Raw genomic sequence first — 18831 nt, forward strand, 5'->3', positions numbered from 1 at the left:
CAAGGGGCGGGGCCGCGCGGGAGGCGGGAAGGGGGCGGGCGCGCGCCGCTGGCCGTGAGGCAGCGCCACCTCCCGGTGGCCCGTGCCCCGCTGCGGGCTGTCCGCGCCCCTCGCCCCGCTCCCCGCGCCCCACCGTTAACCGGTCGGCACGGCCTGTGTCAGGCCGACCGGAGAACCAGTGGGTTCTGTTCCCTCAACGGCGAAACCCCCGCTCCTCAGCGCAGCTTCCTGGCCAACAGGTGTTCGAGGCGTGGGCGGGTCTTCCTCGTAACGCCCCGATGCTAATTGCCTTTACATAAATCCTTTAAGCCAAGGGTTTGGGTTTGTGTTTGTGAGAAAACATTTCATGTCTGGGTTGAGACCTCACGAAGAATAGTCGCGGGCAGTGAGAGCCACGCTAGGAAGGTGCCCAGGACTTTTGAAAACACACTAAATTCCCTCCCGCTGCTCCCACACCCTCTGCGCGTGGGGCCCTGCCCACACATACAAAATTAGGGCTTGAAAGTCTCTTTTGTCAGGTGTGGGTAGGTGGGTAGCAAATCTGTGGAGGTCTTTAAAATTTCCATTTATAGTTGTACAAGAAGCAGAAGCTCAGCAACAGCCACCTGATGCTCGAGGGTATTATATTTATAATTTCTCAAACATTCTCACTGTGATCTGCTCGGTGCGGGCAGAGGCTGGAGCAGGAGGACTTTCTGATTCACTCGGGTTGTGCCAGCCCTGCGGCAGACCGGGACGGTCAAGGGAAGGTTTATTCCCTTTCTCTTTCCTCGTGAGAGGCCCTGATCTCGGCCAGGGGGAGCCCCGAGCACCCCGCATGGGCCGGGCCCCGCCGCCCGCCCTCGGCTCCGGGGCAACCGCGCTGTTGTCCCGAGCCGGGGCCGCGGCGCTGGGAGAGGTGGGAGCGACGGGAAAAGGCGGTGTTGTCCCGGCCCTCCGGAGCTGAGCTTTGTGTCCTTTGGTGTATCCGCCACCGCCTGGTTTGGTGCGTGTTTAGGACTTAGCACTGGTTTAGGATATAGCTTTGGCTTTCTGCTCCGCTGTAGAAATGCAGTGGTGAGTTTGTGCATCGTGTTTCTGGGGGAACCCGACCGCCAGTCTTCGGAATAGCCCTGCTCAGGCGACTAAGCCGCTATAGAAGGTTGGTCTTTGAGTTGAACCTTAGCCCAGTCGCAAAATACAAATTTGTTGGTTTTTTTTTTTTCTTCCTTTTTCTTTTTTCTTTCTTTCTTTTTTTTCTCCCTTATGGCAGGCTCTGTATGTACATGCTTTCCCTTGAGCTTTACCCTCATTTTAAGCCTTATGTACATTCAACTTAATAGATGCATGTGTTAAACTCCTTTCTGGACAGGATTGTATGCTAGAATTTTAGTTTTGTTATGGTTTTAGATGGAGCACTCAGATGAAGCAACTTCCAATAAACGGACTTTGAGAACTTTGTTTCGTCCAGCTACTTTACCTCTACCAGTCATATCCAAAACTTCACCATCACAGAGGAAACTATTGACATACCACAGAGACAAGGCGCAGCAAGAGATGATTAATCAGTTACTGTGAGTTTCATGTAATTCAAGACATGTTGAAATTCAAGCAAAAGAAACATTACACATTAGACATTTGACAAATAATGGTGTTTGTTTAATTATAGTGAGATTTAGTGATTAAGGAGTTAGTAATGATGAAAAAATAGGTTGCATCAATTAAAGTGTTAGCATTATTTTTAATATATTATTTGCAGTTTTTCTGCACTTCTGATGTTGTGGTTTACTTTAGAATTGATCGAGCTCTCAAAGTCTATTACATAACCATGGATGAAACAGATCAGAGAGATGCTGCACCTTCTATCACAGAACTGCCTTCCACTAGGAAGAAAGTGAGAAAGTATTTCTTTATTAAGTCTTGCATATTTAGTTCTTTGTTTATTTGGACATTTCTTTTCCTTCTTAGAATTTATTTCAATATAATTGTTTTGCTCCTCAGTAATTCATAAATGTATTTATATATTCAGGCAATCCAATTGAAATGTTTACCTGTGTATCTACAGAACAAAGTCTCGGTTTAGGAGTAATATTTGCTGAATTTTATATTTCCAGTATTTTTTTTTATGTTCTTCATGTATAATTTTCTGTTTCTTTTTATACAGATGGATGATGAAGAAAGCCAAAAAAGAGTGAGTTAAATTCTTTCATTTGAGTTTTTTTGGAGTAGAAGAGTGAATGGCCCCTATTCTTGAGTCTGTTATGCGGAATTATTATCAAAGAAGAAAAAGTAGTCTTGGTGGGGGAAAATGGAATAGGAGCAAAATAGGAATATTTTCTTTTAGTCCTGTAGAGGGAAAGTATTTTTCTGTTTTAGAAAATGCATCTATCAATAATTAATTTAACCTTAATTAAAGTTCATTACTTAGGAAAAAAAATCCTAACAGGCCTTAGGATTTTTTCAGTTGAGTCATAGATTGTACCCTAGCCTGTACAAAAAGTAGTCTTTCATGTTGTTCCCTTAATTTGAAGAACTAAACTTCAAATTTGTGTATAGCTTTTAAAGTAAGACTTCATCTCTGAGAGACAGTTAAAACTCAAATTAGTATTGAAATATTTATATTAATTAGCCTAAGGTAACACCAATTAGCTGTTGTTAGGTAGACTCATTCTGTAGACTGTAGAGATTTTATAACAACACTGTCAATCAAAACCAGAAATACCTATTTCTTTGGCCAAGACTCGCTCCCTTTATGGAGAATGTTTGTCCACACTTTTTGTCAGACAAATGTTTGTCCAGACAACAATAACCTTGACCTTCAACTATTTTACTGTTAGCCATAAACTTCAGCAGAGAACCAAGGAAAATGCCATACTGACAAGTACAATATTTTATGTTTAAACATTAAGACAGAGACACCATGTTACCAACCACAGAACAGCTTTTAGGGTATTAGTCAGTGAATACTGAAAAGATTAGATTAAATACCCTGCCCTTAACAAATAAAAAAAATTGAAATTAAGGAATTTTGAATAAAAAGAGACTTTTGCCAAGCCTAACACAGAAATACATTCATAGGTAGTTATTAGACCTGTGAAAATCTTGTCCTTTCAGGCAGAATACCTCTTTTTGAAGAAATGTGTGCAGAGTAATCCAGTGGTTCCCATCCAACAGCAGTGGCTGAGGTCCATGCTCACCATGGTGCCACAGTCGCTTATGGAGGGCAGAGATAGAGAGCTGCTCACTGAAGACCTTTTAAAGGAGGTAGTAAGGGATTATGAAATGAGCATGCAAAGATGTGTGTGTAAGTACTACAAATTTCTCAGCACTTATATTAATGTTAATATATATATTATAAGCTCCATATTCTCCTGCTGAAAATGTTCTGGTTTGTTCTTTCAGCCAGGCAGGATCTTTGCAATTAACTACTGATTAAGCTTTTCCTGCCTCATCAAATGTGTGTTGGCCATAAAGTTTAAGGCAAAACATGCTTATTTTATTTGAACCAGTAAAAAGTTAACCAGCTGAAAGTACAGTTCAAGCAGACAAATACAACTGTAGGCCTCCTGTCAAAAAGGTTGATTGGTGTTGATGCTATTTCTTTGTATCTTTAACCTATTTAGTTAATTTGAAGCAAGAATGCATTGCTGTTTACTGTTAAAGAAAGGAGAAACTTTTTATGTACTATTCATTCTTTCTCGCTCTTCAGGAATAGCAGCTTTTTTAAGCTGTTTATTCAAAAACACGTTCAGGAGTTTTCTGATGGTGCTTTTGTTGCATGAGGAAGCTCACAATAAAAATCTGTCAAGATAATTACTGTTTTCAGATATTGCTCATACAACTCACTTCAATTTTAAAACCTTTTAAAAAGAGTCATGAACTGGAATTTTGAAAGTGTTTTCCCTTTAAATCATTTATTAATTTATTTGTATTTGTAGTAACTGGAATCTGAAATTGAGCCCAGTTTTGTTACTATTTAATGAATGGCTGATACTTTTTAAAATGTAGATTAAAAAATAAACAATTTAACATTAGGCTAGTTTTTTTGTAATGTCATCAGTGGCATAATTAATAGTGTCTCACTGTAATTATGTAATGAAGTTGCCATCAATTCTTGCAATCATAAAATATATGAAATTGGAAGGGGTCCATAAGGATCAGAGCCCAACTCCTTGCTCCTTGCAGGGCTATTTGAAACTCAACCATACAACTGAGAGCACTGTCCAGATGCTTCTTGCACTCTGGCAGGATTGGTGCCAAGACCAGTTCCCTGGGGAGCCTGTTCCCGTTACTGAACATCCCCTCAGCAAAGAAACTGCATAAGTATTTAATTATTTAAACACAAACCCAACTGAAAACCTTCAGGAACAGGAGCCAGAACTGGAATGAAGGCATCTGAATCTGTATAAAAATTCAGCAGAAGCTGTTGATTTTGAGCTACCTTTGGGAGAATGTTTTGTAGACTGGGTTAACACAGTTACTTTTTCATCCTACTATGTGCTTGGTTCAAGGAAGTACAATGACTATTGAATATGGCCTAATTTTCTTCTAATTTTCATGTATTTTTTTTCGTAGTGAGAAGAGCTCTTGTTAGACCAGACATAAAAGAACTTGATAAGCTGGAAGATGAGGCACCTTTGCCTTTATTACCTCTGTGAGTGGATTAAGTTAGCAAATAACCCACTGGCAAGACACACAGTTACACGAGGGACATCCTTGTTGAGCTGTGTGGACAGAGTTATGGCACAAGATGAATTCTGGGGCCCCTTACTGGGATATTTTTCAATCTCTGTAGAAGGTCTTGCATTTGAACTTCTCTTATTTGAATGCTCTTCAAAGTTTTAGCACTGACAATGTTTTATTACTGTTGTTACAGTTATATAGAGCAGCATTCATGAATTAAACCTGGCTCTGTGTACCCAAAGTCACAGTGCAGCCACCTCTGGGATGAACTGTGTGTGTATGGGGCAGTTTCCTGGCATATAGCAGCATTGTACAGTACTTTGGCATCCTAAATCTGCATATAATGATAAGGTTTTAGGCAATTTTGGTTTTATGAGATGAAGTCTTGAGACCGAAGGCAAAATTACTATGCCCTCCCATCATGGAAAAGGAGTTTGGGTAGACAGAATATAAATACCCAAATTGCACCATTTTCTGATGCATCAGAGTGTGTGCTATCCAAATCTGTTGATAAATGCTTCCTGATAGTAGTTGGTGAAGTTAGGAATTTACATTGAATGGGCTTCTCTAAGAGGAGGTGATTTGAAAGTACCATAGAGGATAAAGCATGTTTTATCAGACAGAGTATCTTTATGACTTCCACTGCATGGTAGTGAGGACATGTGTGTGACATTAACTACTCAGACTAGAGAATGATCTTTTGAATACTGCCTTTTATATATGAGTACTTTATTCAAGTAGTGCCTCAGCTCTTAATTTTTGTTTATATGTTTTATTTGGGTTTTTTATGGTTTTTCTTTTTTAGAGGCTTGGATTTTTCTAGTACATGGCATAACAGTTATATCAAAGCAAAAAAAGAAATCATGTCCAGCTTACATATTCTTCACCCCACAATGAAAACTCTACTGGATTTTGGTTATACAGCATTCTTTAACTTTCTTGTAGTGGATTTCTCTAGTTCCAGGTAAAGTCTGTTCTGCTGAATTATTGACCCATATAGATTTTTGAAGCTGGCAAAGATGATCTTGCTCAATTCTATTATTTATCATAGAAAAATTTTGATGCACCATTTTAATGTATCGTGATTAAGTTACTCTGTGTTATGACCATGTGACTTTTCTTCTCTCTGTTATGTATTTTATTGTTGTTCAAGTTGTTGGTATTATCTGACCTTTAGATTTGTATTTTGCCTTTAATTCTGTAAAGTTCTCCCCATTATTCACTTTTTCTTAATGCTTAATTCTCATAGAAATCTTTTTAAAGTAGTATCTGAAAAATCAACTTCTAGTAGTATTATCATCTGTAGGGAATTCTGTGCTAACCCTGAAGATCAGTCTTCTTGCTGGTTTTCATCGGTTGAACTTTCTGTTTAATCTTGGAACTTTAAATTTTCATAGTTTTCAAAAAGATGATTTTCAAAATATTTTTCCTCATTATTTTCTCTGATAATTGTTCTGCAAATCCTGGAGTTTGAGACAGGCTTTTTCTTTCCTTTTAGTCTACTGAAGCAATGTGTAAGTTCCTACTGTGCTTTCTGCTAGAGAAAGACTAGGTTTATAATATAGGGGTTTGTATTGCCACCTTACTCCATGTTTGGTTTGTTTAAATTTTGTTTATAAAGTTGCCTCTACCTTTCTTTTCTAGATTGAAGGGACCAGTTGACTGTAGATCTTTTAAAACTGATGCATCTCTAAGCTGTTCCAAAGCAGAAGACGAGATAATGCGTACATGGTACCGAAGAGTTTTCAGCCACTTTACTCAGTCAGAGGCCTTGGATGGTGTACAGTTGGATCAGCTTGAGTCTTTTTGTAACTGTGTGGCTGTGCTTATGTCTAATCAGGTAAATATCTTTCCTCCCTGTGATAAACTTAATGGGATTAAAACATTACCTGCTTTGTAGAAGAATAATGGAACAATAACCTAATCAAATCATTGTATTTGAAAAAAAAATAGAGGAAAATGCTTTCAAGATATTTCACTTCTACATACATGTATGAGTAATTGGCTTACTTTTGTAGCAAAAATAAAAGCATGGACTTTACTGAAATGATTACTTTTTCATTAGTTTTCATCATTTAAGGGCTGGGACTAATACCCACTGGAATTATTAGAAAAATTCACACTGCTTCAGTTATCCATGAATCAGGCCAGAAGTGCTAAAATGAATGGAACTCCTGGCTTACTGAATGAATGGAAAATGGGTGGAGCCTTTTCTATGTCAACTAATAGGTGGTCTGTGTTATTACCTAGGTGAAAGAATTACTGCAAAGATCGACTGAAGTTTTTGTGAAACTTTTTGATCCTGAAGACAGACGTAATCTGCCTTTATTTAAGATGGACTTGACTTTTGATGAAAATAGAGTGGAGTTTTATCCAAGCTTAGAAGACCTAGAAGAAGCAATTCTGTTTGTAGTAGATTGTATAGGACAGACTCTTCAGGTGTGCTTTTGTCTTTATTTAAATATGTAATTGTTAAGATGCTCAGTATGTGGAAATACTTGTGATTTAGGAGTCTGACTACCCTGGCAATGGGATCAGAATGCAACTTGTATTGATTTTCCACAATCATTCTGCAGGTCACATTATGAATCTTGATGCCCAGTGGCACTCCAGGCTCTGAAGCAATTTTGTAATTCCTTGTTTATAAAAGATTGGTGCACCTGCTATTGATTGTTTTAGTCTGCTCTTTGGGTCTGCAATTATCATAATGACCTTTAATTATATTTGTGATGATTAACAATAAGTTTGCATTAAATTGAAGATCTCCAAAGAAAGACAAGGAAAAGTAGAGTTGATATTCATTTTCTTTTTAAGAAAAAGAAAATACTCAAATCTCTAAAAACTAATATATACAACATCAAAAGATTGATGTCTTGGTAACCTGTCTGTGGTGCCAGGGAAGAGAGCCTTGCTGGGGGCTTTAGATGTGAACTGAGTATTGGTCACTAGTCACATGTGATGGTACTTTCAGAGAAGTCTTTTGGGGTTGATTTTTTTGTGTTTGCATATATGATATAATTTAATTTTATTCAAGGTTGGATTTTTTTTTCTTTTACATGTTTCCTGTTCAACTTTTTGCTTCAGGAAAAGTCATTCTACATGTGTATAAGGCATGTGAACTTGGTCAGGGTCTCATACTTTTATGATTGTGCTTTCTGCAGATTGCAACTTACTTTTAAAGTATATGTATCTTTCCACTGCTTTTTAAAATTTGAATAATCACTTTTATTTATTTAAATTTATTTAAAATTTAAATAAATTGCACTACTCTTAGAACATCCAAACGGTGCGTGCTTGGCTAACAGGAGGCACTGGAACCCTGGATGCTGAGCTTCCTGCTCACACCGTACAATGGGCCAAATCCACTCTGAAAAAATCTATTGGATACAACTTAGAAGGCCCAAAGGAACATTTTAAAGGCTATGGTAAGTGGTAGAAGAGTATGTAAATAGCTGTGTCATCTCTTTGTAATATGTAACTTGCTGTATGGCATACGCATTTTAGTAATATGAATATGTTGTAATTGAATTATAGTTGAAAGTTATGGCTGGCTTGTGGATGGAACTGCAGAGAAACGGATAAACAGATTTATGGCAGAACAGCCCAGTTTTGATGAGTACACTACTGTAAGTTTTAATTCTACACTTTATAAATAATTTTTACTATACATACAGCACAAATGAAAACGTAACAGAGGATAACAGGTGCTTAGCCTTTAGCTAAAAATATATGGACTACCTACAATGTAACAGATTTTCCCCCTAAAAGTTTATGGTAATTAGAAGAAAATATTACTTATTTTCTTCAATGTCTAATATTTACTCATGTAGCCAAGTATTTAAACAATAACTCTGAAGTGTAAAATTTAATGTTTTTCTGAAGTTCATAGATGAATTTTTTACCCTCAAGAAGGAAATCATGAGTTTGCCAGAGGTGATTTATTTCCCTATGATCTGTTTGAATTGTGAGGATTTAAAGCAAGGTTTGGCTGATTGTGCAAACAACTTTGCAAAAATGCTAATGGACAAAATATTTACAGATTATAGAGAGGAAAATGAAAGGTAAGTAGAATTTTTCTGCTTGTAAATGCTCTATGTGTTAAATGCATAGTAGAAAGATGTAGAAGAAATGCAAATATACCATACGTCAGTTTACTGAAGGTTCTTGGCTAACTAATGATCTAATGCAGTTTGTACCAACTGTGGTATTTATTCTGCTGTTTTAGTCTCAAAAATAGGTAGGAAAACATATTAATATGTATAGACTTGGATGATGGAGGAGCTAGAAGATCAAAGATCCATGAACTTTATTACTGTTCTGGATTTTTAAGTATGAATTACATTATTACTGCACTGTCAAAGGCTAGTTAGACTCTTTTATTACCTGATAGATATGTCAGCAGGGCTGCTTTCAATCCATTCCTTCTCATTTGTATTTGTGCTGGGTGTTACTCCATCCTGGGTGCATAATCTGGCATTTGAACTCATTACCTTTCACCCCCTTAATCATAGTCAAATGTTTAATTCTGCAAGGTGTCCCATCCTTCAAGTGAGTCAGCAGCACCTCACAGTTGTATGATGAGCAAACTTGCTGATGGTGCATTCAACTCTTGCATCCAAATAATTGATAAATATATTGAACAGAGCTGGCCCAGAGCTGGATTGTGAGGAACACTGCTGGTGACAGTCGCCAGCCATTTGCTACAATGCCCTTTGAGCTCTGCACTTCTCCAGTTCTTCACACAGCAAACCATGAACACATCTAGAAGGCTGCAAAGCCTTGTTAAAACTGAGAAAAATTATATCCTCCACCTTCCCTTTATCCTCTACGTGGGTGAACTGAAAGGATATCAATTTAGTTAAATAGAAGGTTAATCTGCAGGTATGGATTAAGTCATGAGGAAAGTCTTACTACATTTTTTTAGTTAAAATGAACAATTATGGCCAAGTTTTATAGTGATTCCACATTACCAAATTGAGACAATATTTACTAGGAAAGTGTGTGTATACAAACGAGAGTTTGCTGAAGTTCTTTTAGTAACAACAGGTTACTAAAGCATTTATTTCAGAAGAATACCCCAAAATCCAAGCAAAGCAATTACTGCAAATCAGAAACCAGTATTTGTCTAGACTGACTTGGTCACATTCCCCTTCTAGTTTCATAAATAATGAGGGGAGACTACTTAAAAGAAGTAATTTTAATTTTTAATTACATCAAAGCTGAGCTTGAAGCCAGTCAAACTAAAATCTTAATATATTGGTATTTTATGTAAAATAAAACTATAGGATATGCAGCGAATTTGAAGCCATTAAGGAATGTGCATTGAAAGTTCCTGAGTCAACAGAAGAAATGGTAGAAATAATGAATTACATAAAGAGAGTCAAAACCAAAGATATGCAGGACCTGGTGCAAAGGAGCAAGGTAAAATGGTATCCTTTGATTCTTGATCTTTTATTAGATATTTGTGAAAATGTAACAAGTATAAAGAACATTTTATGTGTAAAAACAGTCAACAGACTTTGAACACACAAGAAACAGTTTGCTCTTTGAGCGGAATATAGTTGATGTTACATTAGGAGTAGTTTGTGTGTGTGTGTGAATATGTATCAGATTTTCTGCTATGGCAATAGATCTACATGTTACGTTTATATCTGCAGAAGTTATATTTTGTATATTTTTAATAACATTAGGATTTCTGCATTTAGACTTACAGAACACAGGAGTCATATTTAGAGAAACAAGCTCATAATCAGTTCAGGGACTTGAAAAATGTTACACATATATTTTAAATGTTAATATTCAATTGGCTGAAGGAGCTCTGAATTCTGAAAAGTTCATGAAATGTAGATTTTTATTTTATCTTTGTAGATAATATTGTCCTGCCCTATATTTTAAACAGACCTATCATACCTAAAGTTTTGTGAATTCTCTCTTTGTAGGAGTGCTGCCGGCAAATGAGTTACTTGATAGATGTTTATCCGTTTGGTCCTGAAGACATTGAACTAAATTCAACAACTATATTATGGCCAAAGAAGATTAACCTCATTTTTAAAGAGCATGATATAGTAAGAGCATTTTCTTAGTTTATGGTATATTTTGACTTGTTAGACTTCTCACTTCACTTGAGCTATTTATTTCCTCAGCAGGCTAAATTTATATACACATATGAGCCATACCATTTTAGACATGCATGAATAACATATTTCCAGATTTTTGTAGCACAAATGGGCTTTTTGTGGCTAAATTTTAAAACTGTCACTGTAACTTAAAAGCTTCAGCAAGTCTTATTATTCTAATATGCTTGTGGTCAGTACTAGGTAATACATAGGCAGATGAAAATACACCACATTGTTTTTGTCTAATACTGAAAATATAACTGTTAGGCCTTTAATAAGACTGAGTGTCTGGACAGGAAGTCATTTATTTAAAATGGTATTTTGTTCTGTCAATAAAATAACAGTGGGAACAAGGTTTCCTAGCAATCATTAATAGAAAATATGCAGCATCTCATTTTCTCTGTGTGACTGTAAATTACTTCCACCATCTGTATTCATCTTGCTTAGCGTGCTTTGTCTATGGCACAGTAAGTCATGCTCTTGCCTCTCTGTAGTAATTTTACATAGATTTAACAATTTCTTCTAAATTTTTTAAATAATTAATAATTAACATTTAAAAAATCAGTATCTTTAAAATATTACAATTAAGGATTTCTCCTTTGCTAAGCTTTGTTTAAATACTAAGGCATATGTCCAAGTGTAATGAATATGCCTCTCACTGAAAAGATAGCTTGGGAGACTGATACGTCTGTAAAATACTTTGTTTGCATGTTATCCCCATGCAAGCAAAGTATTCTTTTAATCTCCAAAGATAAATCAGTAAAATTAATCTTCTGCTTCTATGCAGAGAGTCCATGATGCTTGTTCTAACTCCTTTTAACAGAAATGGTAGTACAGAGTGAATACTTAGTGAGAATCCCTCAGCAGCAAGACCCTGTAGCTGGCTGTCAAGTGACTTGCATTGTGCTAGAGGTTGAGGACAAGAAAAGTTTCACATCATCATTTCAATCAAAATTGTCATGAATCTGTATATTTGCATTCTATACTCTCAGATATGAGTCTGTTTGTATTCTAATGCAAAAGGAAAATATTGGTTCCTCCTTTGGTGAAGTTCTGTTTATGTGCTTCACAAATTTTGCATGGCAGTAGGTGTACTTGTCCTTGTCTTAGGAGATCTCTTTTGTGATTGTTTTTGTTTGGTACCTTAAAACAAACCCTTGGGCGAGCAGACCCAGTGCTTTAAGGTGGTCTTACGTTCTCTAATTTCTGCCTTTTACAGCCACAGGTATGTGTGGGATAATATTGGCTTTCAACAACTGTAGGTGTCCTTTTTGGCTGTCAAATACTGAATCCCAAAAATGAGAATATCTATTTTTTTTTCTGTAATGCTTTACTTTCTCTTTTCTGATTCCTGAAGAAGGCCTTTATGGCAATCCTAACTTCCGTGATTATTGAGATGAGGGTTCCATGTGAGCATATAGAGGTTGCACACATTGAAGTGGGGCGTAGGAAAAGAAAATCAGTTGTTGCAAGAATAATAATTTATCTGTATTGTTAGTTTTCTGTCTGTTTGCACTAAGTGTTTAGATGGTAGTATGTATGTTAATTGTTAATCATTGACACCTTTGCATTGTGCTTTTTTGTCATGAAAACAATTCTTTTGTAGCTGATCGAACAGGCTAAAGCAAAAGGAGAACAAGAAGTGCAACAGAAATGTGATAACCTGCAGGTCGAAGTAGGGAGGCTTTATAATTCTGTGTCAGAATTAGAAGAATACTCAGAACTGGATTGCATGCAACAGGTTTGATCAATAGTATAAAATTGGTATAAATGTTTTATGTGTTTAACACACAGGCATTCCATTTTTTAGAAAAAAATTGTAATTAAAGGTAATTAGTTTAACACATGTGAATTAAAACATTTATTATCCTCTTGCGGCAGTGAACAAGCTCAGTCCCCCTCCCAATTTTTTTTTCATTGGTAATTAGCATTTTATTTAAAGGAAAGTTTGCTGTAAAGTTCTGCTTGAATTAACTAACAGATAACAATAATAGCAGTTCAGAAAGAGTGTGTGCATCCATGAAAATCATTCATGCATTCTCCCTCTTCACCACAAATCAATTAATGCTAAACAAGCACAGGTTTGATATTTTTTTCCTACAAACTTCAAAACTTCATTGTTATGCTGGTGAAGAGCAGACCACTGGCTCCAAAACCTTGTGCATTTCTAGCAGTATTTTTTAATTTTCAGAGCAGGTCTTGTACTTTAATTGGAAGATATTGCATAGTAAGAAATTCTGTTTTTTAAAAAACAAAACACTTCAAAGCACAAAACATAAATTGTGAGCTAGTAGATCCCAGTTACCAATATGATATGCCACGTATGTAAAAAAGTGTGTGCCTGCCTTCTGGAACAGTGAGTTTTAAAGCACAAACATTTTGAAAATACTCAAATTCAGTAATGAGGTCCAATTCTATTTTTCATAATGTTCATCTGGGTTCTTCACAGTGTATGTACTAATCAATGAGCAGACAAGTTTTTAAATCTTGTTTTCTAAAATTTTAATGTGAAAGGTTATATTTTGATATCTTATTTTGATAGCTGTTCAGAGCACAATTTGGTTATTTCTCAAGACATACTATTATTTGATTGCAGTATGTGACTGACCTGAGGACATTACAGAAAACAATACAGGACACTGATGAAACAGTAGCTGCTCTTAATAAAGAAGAGACTCTGCTTGGATGGAAACCAAGTGAATTCCCACTCCTCAACAACTTAAAAACTGAGATAGAACCATACCAGAAGCTCTTTAACCTTATACTGAAATGGCAGCGAACAGAAAGAAGGTAATTCAGCCCTAAATGCTGTAAGAGTAAGAGTGAGAAAAATGCTTATCTTGGTCTTGTTCGTGTCAGATGTAGAGCGTGGATTTGTTTTCTTGTTAACATGTGTTATTAGCAAGCCAAGTAAAAGGGTAGTATAACATACATACCAGGCTTGCTATTTTTAATTCAGCTAGAAAAAATACAAATTTGTTTTTATTTTTAAAATATAATCATGGAATCATAGAATCATCAGACTTTCTAAGCTGGAAGGAACCCACAGAGATCATGAAGTCCAAGTCCCGGTGTTGCACCTGACAGCCCCAAGAATCACACCATGTGCCTGAGAGCAGAGGAGCATATCTCAGACTGGGTTCTAATTGTATTGGTCATGCTGGTGTAGCCTGTAATAAGACAAGCTCTGTGAAAGAAATGTATTGAAAAGAAAAATTGTGTTATGATTAATTTTTTGTTCCAGAAAAGGAAGAAGTTCAACTAGATAGATCATCATTTGTATGTAATCAAAACTGGTTTTAACCTAGCAGCTGTCCAAAATGGTGGGTTCAAATGATTGCGTTGCTGTCTGGTGGTTAGTTAAATCCTACCACAAAAACTGTATTCTGTGTATAAATTAAGGGAGATTATTTATCATTTTATGCATTCTTCAGAAGTTATAATGTGCTGTGGCTGAAAGTGTGGGAGGTTTGAAAATATAATACCTAGTGTATTTTTAAGTGTCATATGTTGATCTCTATCTAGAGTTCAACTTAAGTATTTGTCCATTCATGCAGTTACTCCATTTCAGTATGTGAGTGACTTAAGAGAATTACACAAATACACAGAAGAATGTGGTTGAACCACTTTTAGTTGGGCATAAGAATTTTGCAAAGAATAACATTATGGAAGAAGAGCTTTGCTTTGATTTAAATAGCTATTCATGTGTTGCAAATGTATTTGTGGTCTGTTTTGTAACTTTATTTTTTTTTCAGATGGATGGATGGGACCTTTTTGGAACTAAATGGAGAAATCATGGAGGTTGAGATTGATGAATTTTATAGAGAGATGTACAAAATGTTAAGACTCTTCCAACAAAAGCAAAAGAAAGACCTGGACAAGAAAAAGACAGTGCGACACAAAGGTGTAAGGGGTAATCCAACTCTTACAATGTGTTCTTCAGTTCTGGAACAGATGAAAGAATTTAAGGTAAGACAATATGAGGGATATTAATATCTGATGCTCAGGAACAAATGCTAAATTCAGGGCTCAGTACAAGTAGATGATGCAGTGTAAGAGATTGAGACTGTTCTGAATCCCCATTTCCAGATTGTACTGTCACATTCATTTTAGTAATATGGGATTAATTTTATTTTTTTTACAGTTTCTGCATTGTAATGAGTGAACACATGCAGGAGAAAAGTAATTTTTGCATGCAGAAAAACATTTAAGGATGTAGCTGGGAATTTTGAAATGGGACTCTTATGTTAACAGAAGCAAAATTTAGCATCACTGAAAAACTATGCTTAATAGTTTTTTTATATTTATTTTTCAGTAGTTGATATAATTATTTAGAAATGAATACCTGAATGGAGCCATCTGCACTTCTTGGAAAAGATTTTAATGTCTTTGGCTACTGTAGCAAAATTTTAAATGCACCTGAAAGATTATTAAAAAATTAAGAAATAGTGTGTATGACAATATTTACCTTATAAATGTTTTTTTCTGAATTAGGAGCATATTCCCACTGTGGCTGTCTTTTGTAATCCTGGCATGAGAGAACGTCACTGGCAGCAGATGTCAGATATAGTAGGATATGATATAACACCAGATGCTGGAACTACCCTGAGAAAAGTTTTAAAGCAGAATCTATCAGCTTACTTGGAACAGTTTACCACAATAAGTGTAGGTGCAAGCAAGGTAAGCACAGAGATTTGATAGTCACAAACATGACATCAGGTCTTTTAGTGAATACTTTTATGACTTATTAGCATTAGTCTTTGCCATTATGCAACAGAAGAGATCTGGTGAGACTTTGGCCCATTATATGTTAGTGATGAGTGTTGGCATTTGTATCTCATGTGACATCACCAATATTTCCCAGGTGTGCTGCTTTCTGTGTGCAAGAAAAGGATACACTGAGGAAAAATAATAACAAGTAATTAATTTGTGCTTATTCAGCTAGATAAGCTTATATATTGAATTAGAGAGTTCCAAAAAAACAATTCAGTGACTAGACCAAACTATTTTCTTTTTAAATAGGAATTTTCTTTGGAGAAAGCAATGCATACCATGATGGAAACCTGGGATTCAATTTCCTTCAACACAAATTTGTATCGTGAGACTGGTATTCATATTCTGTCTTCAGTGGATGATATTCAGGCTCTTCTTGATGATCAGATTATGAAAACTCAGACAATGAGAGGATCACCTTTCATTAAACCATTTGACAGCGAAATAAGGGTACAATGAGTACTTTTTCAACCATTTTAATTGTAGGATGACTGTAGTGCAATAGTATACCGATTGTGTTACAACTTTATTTGAGTTGTGAATGAAATGCTTTCATTGATTTTTTCAGCAAGAACCTTTTGAATTTGTATGAGTCATATTTTATTTCTGGTCTGGAATTCTCTCTTGCATTCAGATTCAAGTGCAACCAAGAGAACATGGTTCTTTTTTTCTCATATTTTGCAAAATCACAATTTCCATTAACCTTTCTTCTTAATAACCAGAAATAATGTTTCTATTATTGCTAATCAGAACATTTATTTATTTATTTATTTATTATTTATTTTTTTGGGTTTTGGACTGAAATTTTGAACTACAATGTTTTCCTCAAGGCAAAGAAACTTCTTGACAGCTGGGAGAATGTTTTTTTAATCAGACCTCAGAGAAATGATGGCAGCACTTTACCACCTGCTTTTGAATTTCAGGGCTAGAGTAGTCCTTGTGATGCTAACACCATGGCTATTGACAGGACAGAAGCTGGTGGAATTGCTTTGCAGTTACTCTCCCTAGTTCATTGTTGTTCATTATTATGTAGGTAATGTTCAGGCTCAAGCAGGCTTAGTGAGCATACTTCTAATTTACAGGCAGCCTGCTCCAGTGGTATCTGCTGTTGTCCTTAGGAGAGGGATGCTGGACTTACTGGATCTCTCCTATGAGCTGAGGTGGCTTTTCTGGTATTGTGTCCCTCTGCCATTCAGCTACAAGAGCCCTTGCTGTGGGGAGATGAAACACCATTTGTCATTGCTAGCCTCTTGGCTATTGCTTAATAATTAAGTTGTTCAAAGTTCATAGCACTGAAGTGATAAATGCATTTTGGAAAATTAATTTCCAAGTAAGTAAAAACTTTTGAAGTTCTTTGGCCATCTGTATATTTGGAAGAACTGAGACTCTTGTAAATATTTTTGTTTCACTTTTTTACTGGTAAACTTTTTTTTTTCTCTCTGGAAGCTGGAATACCACAATGTCTACCTTTCCTGAATTTGTTGTCTCTAACATTATCTGCTTGGAAATGTCAAGTTAACATTTTTTAAACATTTATTAAGGAATGGGAAAGCCGCTTGATTCAAATTCAGGAGAATATTGATGAGTGGCTGAAAGTGCAGGCACAGTGGCTGTATTTGGAACCCATCTTTTCTTCTGAGGATATTATGCAACAGATGCCAGAAGAAGGGCGGCAGTTTCAGACTGTGGATAGACTGTGGAGAGAGATTATGCAGTTTTGTGCTGAAGACCCAAAGGTAAGGGAAATATCCATTACTAACAGGAAACAGTAGCTTCTCTTACCATTTTTTTGGGGGGTGGATGCTTAGTTTTCAGAATATATACAGTGAACTATGATTTCAGCTCCCTAGGCTTTCTAGAAACAAAGTTGTGTTGTTACTTACTTGATTAATTTCTACTGTTTAAAATACTTCATTTATAGCTGACAATTTGCATATGTTTGTTGTTATAGGTTCTTGTTGCTACTTCTTTGCCAGGATTAGCAGAGAAGCTTCAGACCTGTAATGAGCTTCTTGACAAAATCATGAAAGGACTTAATGCTTACCTTGAAAAAAAGCGTCTCTTCTTTCCCCGGTATTATGAGCTTTGGTTATTTAAAACCCACAGATTCTGGAGTTTTTTTGTTGTGAATAAGATCAATCTTAAAAACAGCTTGATAATGTAGTTGTATTTTTTTTTTCTTATTTTTTTAGCTTCTTTTTCTTGTCTAATGATGAAATGTTGGAGATCCTGTCAGAGACTAAGGATCCTCTTAGAGTTCAGCCTCACTTGAAGAAGTGTTTTGAAGGCATTGCTAAGCTGGATTTCCTTCGCAATTTGGATATTAAAGGAATGTGTAGTTCTGAAGGCGAACGTGTGCAACTGATTTCAAACATTTCTACTTCTGAAGCTCGAGGTGCAGTGGAGAAATGGTTAATTCAAGTAGAAGATATTATGCTGAAGACTGTACGCGATGTAATTGCCAGATCAAGAATGGTATGGGGTTTGAGATAATTTAAGAACTGTAGCACCTGTCTTAGTTTTATGGCTGTCTCTTGGCCTTCTAAAATTCTTCCTCAGCAGAGGAGTTGATGAAATTGTGTGGCCAGGACCAAGTTAACATGACTTGTATTTATAGGCCAGTGATATGCATTAGAGTTTAGTTTGAATAAGACATAAGTAGTTTTCCTATAACACTGGATATTCTAAAAGTTTCACAATTGTACTATTTTACAGGATATATTATGATGTAGTTTAGGTATCTAATGAATTAGAACACTTGCAATATGCTTGCTTCCTCCTAAAAGAAAGTCATTAGAGAGAAAATGTTTCTTTGTCTGAAGTTAACAGTTTCTGAATATTTGGAAAATGGAAAGATAATTCTAAGAATATTTGAAATTATTGGGTAAAAAATTGTAAACCTATATGGGAAAGAGCATTTAAAGCTCCATTTGAACATTGCAAATAGGAAAATAGTATTAGTCATCAAGGAATATTAATGTTATAAACTTCCATATTACTCTGTGATATATATTCCCAGACACTATGTTTGTATGATGTATTTAACTCTTTCAGGCATATCTAGAGACCGAGAGAAAGCGCTGGGTTCTGGAGTGGCCTGGCCAAGTAGTGTTGTGTGTGTCTCAAATGTACTGGACAAGTGAGGTACATGAAGTTCTTCACAATGGACCCAAGGTACTGTATAATGCATAATTTTTTTTTAAACCTTTCTCACTGTTTCATTTCAGCTGTTGTATTTTGCTTAGTCAAACAGTTTTTTACTATTAAAATAAAATTTGAA

At 36.0% G+C, this 18831-nt stretch overlaps 1 protein-coding gene across 8 annotated transcripts in view; it reads left to right on the forward strand.

The window, feature by feature from the left end:
- Positions 1-10: 10 nt before the first annotated feature.
- DNAH12 (dynein axonemal heavy chain 12) overlaps positions 11-18831 on the forward strand; it is a 57999-nt gene continuing 39178 nt past the window's right edge. For 6 of the 8 annotated variants that reach the window (XR_015275135.1, XR_015275132.1, XR_015275133.1 and 3 more), the window contains exons 1-23: positions 11-239; positions 1390-1553; positions 1774-1873; positions 2144-2170; positions 3094-3283; positions 4555-4633; positions 5468-5626; positions 6307-6502; positions 6913-7101; positions 7937-8087; positions 8197-8288; positions 8545-8723; positions 9948-10083; positions 10602-10727; positions 12385-12519; positions 13375-13568; positions 14534-14747; positions 15273-15458; positions 15801-16001; positions 17093-17287; positions 17503-17624; positions 17744-18026; positions 18606-18725. Coding sequence is in view for 4 of the 8 variants with exons in the window: in XM_086846779.1 (XP_086702905.1) it covers positions 1390-1553; positions 1774-1873; positions 2144-2170; positions 3094-3283; positions 4555-4633; positions 5468-5626; positions 6307-6502; positions 6913-7101; positions 7937-8087; positions 8197-8288; positions 8545-8723; positions 9948-10083; positions 10602-10727; positions 12385-12519; positions 13375-13568; positions 14534-14747; positions 15273-15458; positions 15801-16001; positions 17093-17287; positions 17503-17624; positions 17744-18026; positions 18606-18725 (3438 nt within the window). In the remaining 4 variants the exon portion in view is untranslated. Of the gene's footprint in view, positions 240-1046; positions 1142-1389; positions 1554-1773; positions 1874-2143; positions 2171-3093; positions 3284-4554; positions 4634-5467; positions 5627-6306; positions 6503-6912; positions 7102-7936; positions 8088-8196; positions 8289-8544; positions 8724-9947; positions 10084-10601; positions 10728-12384; positions 12520-13374; positions 13569-14533; positions 14748-15272; positions 15459-15800; positions 16002-17092; positions 17288-17502; positions 17625-17743; positions 18027-18605; positions 18726-18831 lie in introns of all 8 variants that reach the window. The other 2 variants (XM_086846778.1, XM_086846780.1) reach the window with 2 other exon arrangements.

Source organism: Cyanistes caeruleus, chromosome 11 (assembly GCF_971803275.1).
Source record: "Cyanistes caeruleus chromosome 11, bCyaCae1.hap1.1, whole genome shotgun sequence".
Classification (NCBI taxonomy): Eukaryota; Metazoa; Chordata; class Aves; order Passeriformes; family Paridae; genus Cyanistes; species Cyanistes caeruleus.